The sequence below is a fragment of the Aricia agestis genome, chromosome 8, assembly GCF_905147365.1.
Source record: "Aricia agestis chromosome 8, ilAriAges1.1, whole genome shotgun sequence".
In the NCBI taxonomy this organism is placed as follows: Eukaryota; Metazoa; Arthropoda; class Insecta; order Lepidoptera; family Lycaenidae; genus Aricia; species Aricia agestis.
This window is the reverse complement of record NC_056413.1, coordinates 3,806,374-3,816,314: the sequence shown is the minus strand read 5'-3', so window position 1 is coordinate 3,816,314 and position 9,941 is coordinate 3,806,374. Positions and strand designations below refer to the sequence as shown.

The 9,941-nt window shown below is 38.2% G+C and overlaps 1 protein-coding gene across 1 annotated transcript; it reads right to left on the bottom strand.

The window, feature by feature from the left end:
- Positions 1–434: 434 nt before the first annotated feature.
- LOC121729494 (gustatory receptor for sugar taste 64a-like) lies at positions 435–9,551 on the bottom strand. Its single transcript, XM_042118017.1, has 8 exons — positions 9,380–9,551; positions 7,856–8,068; positions 6,686–6,790; positions 5,203–5,384; positions 4,685–4,848; positions 3,921–4,089; positions 1,857–1,946; positions 435–533 (listed from the first exon to the last, which is right to left on the bottom strand). The coding sequence occupies exons 1-8, from the start codon at positions 9,549–9,551 to the stop codon at positions 435–437; spliced, it is 1,194 nt and encodes a 397-aa protein (XP_041973951.1).
- Between the last annotated feature and the right edge of the window lie 390 nt (positions 9,552–9,941).

Here is a 9,941-nt window from a genome sequence, read left to right as displayed (position 1 = left end):
GAAATCTTGTCATTGACTGTCAAGCTAATTTTGTAACCTATTCCAGGACTAATTTCTTTGCGGGCCCCAAGACAGCTTTGGCATGTCCATTAGGCTTCTTGACATCATATTAAAAGGGTTTTCGTAGTTGAATACCGCTGTCGATCCTGGCGAGTGGCGACACAGGAGATACAGTGGTGGAAAAGTGTGGGGCGGGCCCTGATTTAGTTGAATGGACGTAACAGCACATTTTAAGGGGATGTTAGTTTAATATAAGGTTAATTTGTAGAATAATTATAATTGAAAAGTATATAATAATATGTATGTTTTGTCTATCAATTGAACAATATCTTCATGAATGAGCTTTGCTCGGTAGAAAAAACTGAGTTTTAAAAAAATTAAAAAGTCGGATCCTGGATGTAAAATAAAGATTTTTATATATATTAATTTATGTTTTATGCCAGAGTAGTAACATTTTCCGGAACGTTGGTAGTATTCTGCTCAGTGTCGTATTGAATCAAGACCAAGGCGTAAGTGAACACAGTTCCTGCTATCTGAAACAAAAAAAAAACAAAAGGATGTAATACAGCAATGTTTTGACGCTAGATTGCACCAGCAAAGATAGTACACAGTTTAGTTCGACGTTTGAAATCGTTTCTGTCAATATTTTGATATGACATGTGCAACATGTCGGATTTTGGTCAGATTATTTACTGTAAGTGCTATTTGGTACTACATACTAATATATACTAGAGATCGCCCAATGGTCGAAATTCGCCCTTAGTTTCAGCGACATTAGGACTACTACCTATATTTTGTAAAAAAAATATTGACTTTATCATATTTTTTTCAACTCTTGCCTCTGGGACTCAACTGATCTCAGACTGGCCGTGTAAGTATTGTCTAATAGTATCAAAGATTCAATAAAAAAAACTTTAATCCATTTTAATTTGTCACCTTGTTGTCAATGTTGTCAACAGACCATAAAATATAAAAGAGTATAATTCGTATGTATAGGCTTGTCACTCAAAACCCTGTCATTTTTCCTAGTGTGTGTGTTGTAGTGTGTGTAATGTTTTATTTGTTAAAAAATGTATGATAAAAGAATAATTTCAAAATAATATTAGCTCGATCCACTCCTTCACCATATAAACTATAACTGTGCAAAATTTCATTCACCTACGTTTCCCCATTTTTCGTCAAAAGGGATACAAAGTTTCCTTCTGCGACTTTTGCTTTACTCCCTATTAAACTGACTTCGGCAGCGGTGGAGTCAGAAGTCGGTAATTATCCATACTAATATTATAAATACGAAAATGTGTCTGTCTTTTACCTCTTCACGCCCAAACCGCTGAACCACTTTTGCTGAAATTTTGATGAAGTTACTTTGAGTCCCGGGAAAGGACATAGAATAATTTTTATCCTGGAAAATGTACGGTTCCTTCTCGATAAATAAATTTTGGCGCACAAGACTCTTAGTGTAGGGGTTGTGCACCTTATTATTGTAACACTCTGTATTTATCTTTTGTCTTGCATCATTTCCTTATTATGTATTTACTGAGACAATAAACTATTATTATTATTATTTATTATTAAAATAACTGCGAAATATAAGGGTCAATTCAGACCGCAACGCGACACGTAGATGTATTTCTGTATGGATTTGACAGATCCGCAAGACGTCTCACGTAATTCAAATCTGTCAATTCAGTATAAATTTCAAAATGCATTTACGCGTCACGTCGTGGCGGCATTAATTTGTATGGATTTGACAGATTTAAATTGCGTGAGACGTCTTGCGAATCTGTCAAATCCATATTCTACGAGTCGCGTTGCGGTCTGAATCAACCCTAAAGTGACAAAAGGCGACATTCTACCTGTAACAGGATTCCTCTTCTGATGTAAAATAGTTCCAGTCCATTCAAGGCAACACATTCCTCACTCAACTGCTTTTGAAGCCTCTCTATCTGTAAACAAAATAAAAATCTTTGGACCAAAGCAAGCCGCTACAGTCAAAAGAGGGGAGGAGAAGCACCAGCGGCCATTGACCTTAGTAAAGTAGGAGCTATTTGCAAAATGCTCGCACAGTATCTGGTATTTATTTTAAACTATTGTACAGACACAGAACCCCTAGCCAATACGTTTCCTTTATCGCTTCTTTATATAATCACCGATCAAAATGTATGGAATATGTATGGAATCAATGTTTTATTAAAGATGGCGTATGATCATACATAGCGGTCCTCAGAATTTGTTCCTGTACGACATATAAATACCTACCTCTTGTATATCTATAAATTACAACAATGAATGCGACAGATAATATGTTACGAATGATATAGAAAAGGATTGCTATATACTTTGAGTTGCACATCGGCACGCATGCGCGATTAAAATGTCACACGATTATCTGTCCTTATTACGCTGCAGTTGTCGTCCGTATTTTCTATCCTTTTTAGTTTAATCTTTTGCATTAAATTATTTGTCGATAATGTTGGAAAATATCCAAATAAAAATTAATTACTAGATGTTTTCATGTACTTACTTGTGGTACGTAACTTTTTCATCCTTTTTTAACTTATAACTATAATTTTTCCATTTCCTAAAAACGCAGCTTGGCATTTTAAGTCAAAAACGTGACACAATGATATTCTAACTTAACACCTCGTCGCTCACTCGCTGCCAACATGCAACTAATTCAAAAGAAGGGACTTACCTTCATTTCGCCGTATCAGACTGTACGCGCTAGTGCGATATCTACCTTTTTTTTATAATAGAATATCATATTATGGAATATTGAAAATGCTAGTATTTCATTAAATATGATTATTATTACTATAATGTATCATAAAGCAGAAGTGAAATTTAATGCCATATGGGATATTTTATATGACTCTTTAGCCGCGAATGCTCGCGGTGAGGGAGCACAAAAGTGCATTCACTCTAGTAATGTAACATTATAGATTCGTTTTTGAGCATTACATTACAAACTATCTATCTGACTGACGAGCATTCGCGTGTAATGTAATATTCGACTTAGAGCATTCCACATAGCTAGTTGATGAAGTTGTATCAAGATATTACAAACTGTATCATAATTTGTAATGATACAGTTTGTAATATTTTGATGGTGCGCATTGTAATGCTCGGTTTGTATCATTACAAGGTGCGTATTGCAATACTCGACTCTGTAACGTTACGTTACAAGCGAATGCTCCCGGTGAGGGAGCATTCCTGTAAGACTTTATGTAATTCAGTTTTATGAAAGGCAAATCCCATTTAAAAATTCTGAATAAAAATTATACATTTATGCAGTTGCAAAGACTCTATCACAGTTAACTGAGTTACAAAGAAGTGACGGTTAAAATATGGTTCACATTTATTTCTTGTTGGCAACTTTATGACTTAACTTACGAAGTTATGAATATAATACTTGCAGCTTGAGTAGCTCGATAAAAACGTTAAGCTTGGGTTAAAATGCAGTAAGTTAAATCTAGATATTGTCGGTCTTACCAGTTACCAAGATTAAAACATCTATTGAACGGTTGTTTTGAGACCATCTTGTACTAAATTTTTCTCCAATCAACTGTTCAACGGGTGTTTAAATCTTTTGTAGTAAAACCGTGAGTGTTTTTTTGGACCAACACAGGTAAAAGAATTGTAATTATTTAGTAGGATTGTAAAAGTATGTGTCTCCTACAAAAGAAGATTAACTGACCAAGCAGGGTAGTATTTACTAACAAATTTTTTCTCTAAAAACTTTTTAGGGGGACTCAATGAAAATTAAAACAGAGGCTTTATAATAATCTATAAATATGTATGTAAATTCTATTCCTTGAGTTTATCACAACAGATGATTTTGGATATGTCTGTGTATGCTTGTATGTGTATCCAAGTCATAGCTCCCAAGGATGAACCGATTTTTTATTAGGTTTACTTACCTCTACATTATAAAACTCTGGAGGACACTGGTAGAGGTCCGGCAGAACTGCGTTTGACAGTCTGTTGACGCCTGCCGCTGTCAATATCGCCAATGATGCGCGGAAGCAAAGCCAGGAGAAGGACATCATATAGTATATTCGGTTCAGCAGAAGCTCTGATAGACCGTGACTGAAACAGACACAAATGATACATTCTGAAATAGCCCGCATACAGTTACGTTTTTTCGAGTTTGTTTGCAAGAACCGAACACTGGGGAAATAAATAAATTAAAAGTTATTTTAACTAGTTGGGCGCGTCTCTTCAGGAAGCTGTTTGCTGCTGTTATTGCTATGCGGTGAAGGCAGCCCAGTGTTATAGTAAACCTGGGAGCTATCCTCATCTTATTCCCGAGAGAGTTCCCTACTAACATTGTAAATGCGAAAGTGTGTCTGTCTATCTGTCTGTCTGTTATATCTTCATGCCTGAATCGCTAAACTGATTTTGCTGAGGTAGGGAGATACTTTAAGTCCCAGGAAAGGACATAGGATACTTTTATCCGTAAATGTACGGTTCGAGAAACGAATTTTGACGTTACAGAGTTGCGGGCGGCTTCTAGTAAGCTACAACCCTGCGCATAATCTAAATGCGCAAGAATCCATAACGGATTTCCCAAAAAAAAAAAATAGCAGTGAGATTTAAAAGGCTGATAAAAAGCCTATTTATCTGCGTCAGAAGGAATGTTTGTTCAGCGTGGGTTTTACTTGTTCTTCCATCGCATACTTACGCAAATCCCAAAAACAGCTGCAGGCAAATGAAGTAGAAGTTGGATGCGGTGGAGGCGAGCAGCAACACTCCAAGGTCACCGTTGACGCGCCTCACCAGCGTCGCCTGCTGTACGAATGATGTTCTGATGAGACGCCATGTGTGCAGCTTCAGGGTTTTTATGTTCTGTGGAGCAGAGCTGCATTTGCATTGTATCGTCGCGACTCGCGATGCGTACAATGCATTTTTAAACAAACCATTCAACATTGATCTTTATTCAGTACACAGGAATGTACACATTGAATTGACATATTTACAGCCCACAGTTACATTTTGTATCACTCATTTAAAATTGCTATTTAAATGAGAATAATATCAAATAAGCTTCAAGTATAAGTATATTAAGTATGCTTTGCTTTCGCCAGAAGGGCGACGGCAATCGCTAACCATCACACAATCCACCTTCGTTCATCTTTTTTGGTGTATTATATAAAAATCTGTGAATTAAAAAAACAACTGTTTTAGAAACATAAAACTTACTGTTGTCAAATTCTTCTCATTGGTCATTTCTAAAACCTTTTTCACACACGCATTCAGTCTGGTATACCTCGAGGACAGGCCCATGCTGATCAAAATCACCAGCAAATCTTGCAAGTTCCATACCACCGTGGCCAAGTTACTCATGAACAGCAATGGTATGGTGTACCAGTCTTTGTACTGATCTAAAAACAACAACAGGGTATCTTGAGACGGGTAAGCAACAGGTATTTGACAGTATCTGCTGTCGGTCAGCATCTGCTGACGCGACAACGCCTGTCGGTAACCTGTCGTAAGAAACACTTTGGGAGAGCCAGCAGTAAAAAGGAAACAGCAAAAGTAGACAAACATTTTCTGTATGTATTTTTTGAAGGTACTTATAATAATTATAGGCCAAGATGCCTGATTTAAATAAATAAATTATACCACCTGGTATAAAGTGAGATAATATAAGAGTTAATATTACTATTTCCTACTTCTTGTTTCCGTCTTACGAATTTGCGATCAATCACAATTCACGTGTCTTGACCGAGTTTAACTTTATTACCCATCTCAAATGTGCAAAACAAAGTTTTCACTACAAAAATATTTTTCAACTACAAATAAGATGGATACGTGGGTAGAAAAGGTTCCACCTACGCTATCTGCAACTTATTATTTGCTTCCAATGTATTCATAACATTGTAAGGATAATATGATTTTTTCAGGTAAGTAATATGAAAATTAGGTGCTACGTTTCATTTAATTTAATTTTTTCATTAACTACAATATTTACCAATAGCCTACTGCCGTTGACACGAGATTAACCAATCATAATCCGCCTAACCACTTATCTATAACCAATAGCGTGTACGCAAACCCGCTCCACAGAATCTTCGTCCTACTAAAGAGACCTAAAAATCGAACATTGGTCTCTGACCTCCCTATTGGCCGAGCGATCTATAACTTGTGCAGAACTTAGATAATCAGGCATAGTACGATGTATCGACCACCATCTTGCTATTTGACTTTTCATTTAGCATCAAATTTCGATGTATTTTTTTACCGACTTCCAAAAAGTAGAAGGTTATTTATTCGGCTGTGGATATATTTATTACTAGCTGTTGCCCGCGACTTCGTCCACGTCAGCAAAATGTGATAACAAAGATAGTAAAAAAGAGAAAAAAAATCCCTTTTTAAGGTTCATTTATAAAAAAAGTTAAATAATATATCCTCCTCCTTTTCGGAAGTCGATTAAAAAGTAGCCTTAGTTAATCCTTACTACATCAGCTATGTGCCTAAATAAGTCCCGTCAAAATCGCTCCAGCCATTTCAGAGATTAGCTGGAACAAACAGACAGACAGACAGACAGAAATACAGACAAAAATTGTAAAAAATGTTGTTTTGGTGTCTGTACCTTATATACATTCATATGCATTTTCCAATATTACAAACAGACACTCCAATTTTATTTATATGTATAGATGTATAGATGTCAGGAACTTACTCTCTAAGAACAGGAATCCATGAGATTTGAGCATGAACCGTCGTAGACATTCCACGAATGAGCAATCCGTTTCCAAGTTGACCATCACATTCAGGAGATGTTCTACTGAAAATACACATACGTAGGAAAATTATAATTAAGAGTAACTTCATTTAACCTATATCATTAGTTAATTATATTCAAAAAAATCACTCAATCATGGGAGATAAAAGTTTACGAGGAAGATGGTAAAAAATGTCCAAAAAATACCCTGTATTATAATGCGTCAATTTATAGTGTTGCTAGTAAGAAATCAATTTTGGAAAGATCCCATTAACTTTTTTCTCCCACAGTCTAGAGATTTTTCGTCAAACAAAAAATATTTCAACTTTTTAAGCCTTTTCATTTAGTATAAATAATGATATATTATAGTTTCATTGAAAGAAACTTCCAAATGAATAGAACAGCATGTAATATTTTTGCACACAATAGGTTGAACCACATTTATTTTAAAAATATTTTTCAATTCTACAATAAATTCTACGCAACATGAAAATATTTAAAACCCAGAACCAACCCATTTTAATTATTATTCAAGAACTATAAATAACTATAGTCTATACATGAGACGAGGTGACAAACTTTATATATTATGCCAGTCGCTAGAAATAATTGGCATATCCATCATGGTGTGCTTTTCCTCAGACTCAAGGTACCAACCAAATATTATCAAAATCGCTTTAGCAGTTTCCGCTGGATGTAACGGACAGACCTCGGAGCTAATACAATCCGTGGGACAGACACACTTTCATATTCATAAATAAGGGGGCAAACGAGCAAACGGGTACCTGATGGAAAGCAACTTCCGTCGCCCATGGACACTCGCAGCATCAGAAGAGCTGCAGGTACGTTGCCGGCCTTTTAAGAGGGAATAGGGTAATAGGGGAGGGTAGGCATGGGATGGGAAGGGAATAGGGGAGGGTAGGGAAGGGAATTGGGCCTCCGGTAAACTCACTCACTCGGCGAAACACAACGCAAGCGCTGTTTCACGCCGGTTTTCTGTGAGAACGTGGTATTTCTCCGGTCGAGCCGGCCCATTCGTGCCGAAGCATCTCCCACGTATAATTACCGATAAGTGACAGACAAATTGACACACTTTCGCAATTACAATATTACTATGCATAAACTTACCTACAGCGCCTATTGCAATGACAATGATCACAGTATTCATTCTATACCTGATGGTATTGTCTTTCGGCACTTGTTTTATACTCAGACCCAGTTCTAAGGACGTCCAATACTTGGCCAGGGTTACCCATGACGAGGAGAGCCTCCAACAGAGTATGAGGCCTATCAGGTTGCCCATGTAGAATATGGTACCAGCGAACCGTACTGTTATGCTTCCTGAAAAGGGTGATCAAATCAGCAGGGCCCCCGCTACCATATGTGCAATGTGTGCAATGCACACGGGCGACATCCTCTAGGCGGGCCAAATTACCATCTTTAGGGGTGCCAAAACCAAGGACCCAAAAAATTTGCCTAAAGGGGCGCTAAAATCCTTTTTTTGCACACAGGCGCCAGGAGCCCTTATGGGGGTCCGGCAAATCAGCAACTATTTTCTGTTAATAAAACCAAATGTTGTGAGAAGATTTTGGTCAAGTTTGCTTCCTCATTTAGCTGGGTACAAACTATTAAATGATTAAACTATGGCATAGAGTGGACCAAAAGGATAATACTTTAGGGTGCGTATGGGTCCCCATACAAATCACAACAAATGTAGCTCTTTCAGCGCAGCTTCTTTTACAGTGAACTCTATTTAAGGGACACATACACATCCCAAAGTAGTCTTAGTGTCTAAACACACCATGCCGAAGTTCCACTGCGGAAGTTCGGCATGATTCCGCCTGCAATGTATTTTAAATTGCCGATGACACACCATGCCGAAATTCCGTCGCGTTATACTGTATGCGTTTGACATTGCTGACGTAATCATGCTGAACTTCGGCGGCGGAACTTCGGCATGTTTTTTTTTTTTTAATGATATAAGGGGGCAAACGAGCAAACGGGTCACCTGATGGATAGCAACTTCCGTCGCCCATGGACACTCGCAGCATCAGAGAGCTGCAGGTGCGTTGCCGGCCTTTTAAATGTGAATGGGGTAATAGGGGAGGGTAGGGAAGGGAATAGGGTAGGGGATTGGGCCTCCGGTAAACTCACTCACTCGGCGAAACACAGCGCAAGCGCTGTTTCACGCCGGTTTTCTGTGAGAACGTGGTATTTCTCCGGTTGAGCCGGCCCATTCGTGCCGAAGCATGGCTCTCCCACCTAACAAAACACGTACTTTTTACGCTGTCGGAGCCGCAAGCTATTTTCTAGTCTTTGCGACGCCAGAGAATTAATATTAGCTCCTCAGTTGAAGATGTGTTCTTTCTGGGCAAATCCCAGATCCCCAGTATTCATATTATATTCATTATACATTTCCAATAAAAAAACCGGCCTGAGGGCGTTTGTGCACTACACGGAATTTTACCATCCGGCGCGGCGCAGGCGTCCTGATTTCTTACTATTGATATGGCAAACGTGAAAGTTATGAACACCGGACGGTAAAATTATATGTAATGCACAAACGCCCAGCGTTGTTTCAAGCCGGTTTCCAGTTAAGCTGCCCTATTAATGCCAACTCTCCTATCTTGAAGTCAATAATTAAATACTTACTATTACCAGTAGTATCACTTGCTAGCCCACTCAATGCTTTGATGACCTTCCACACTGCCTGAACCTCGATGGCCACCAGCCAGCCCACCACGAAAGCTCCCCACAGCTTCCACCAGATGCTCGCACCACCCACCACCCCCAGAACACGGGACCATCTGAACACCTTAGACATGGTATCCAAAAATACCTGAAAATGGAATGACCTTGGCGGGTAATTGAGAGTAGAGACGATGATACGAAGCCGCTGTCATAGTAATAAAGTACTATCACAGCGTGGACTTATCCACAACTACCCCCAATCAACAGCTACCAAAAAAATATTATAGCGTCCAATTTATCGACTTCACTATAATATGACTTTTAGTCAAGACGTTAAACGTCGCAGTCAACGTCTTGACGAGTTGTCCTTTAGTCATTCGATTGAATGGTGTCACTCAATGAATACGCTAGTCATTCAATCGAATCACAGATTAAACCAGATGACTGCGACATATATTATATGGTCGGCTTATCGGCGACGCTTATCATCAAATTGAAATATGTGTTGTTCGTCCTATCTGAT

What these genes read in the sequence shown, in the direction of transcription:
- LOC121729494 (XM_042118017.1), bottom strand. Translation starts at nt 9,551, where the DNA reads ATGTCTAAGGTGTTCAGATGGTCCCGTGTTCTGGGGGTGGTGGGTGGT. An exon ending in CAGCTGTTTTTGGGATTTGC is followed by an intron (nt 4,090 to 4,684) that starts GTAAGTATGCGA and finishes TGTCTGTTTCAG; the next exon opens with TCACGGTCTATCAGAGCTTC. An exon ending in CAGAGTTTTATAATGTAGAG is followed by an intron (nt 1,947 to 3,920) that starts GTAAGTAAACCT and finishes TTTTGTTTACAG; the next exon opens with ATAGAGAGGCTTCAAAAGCA.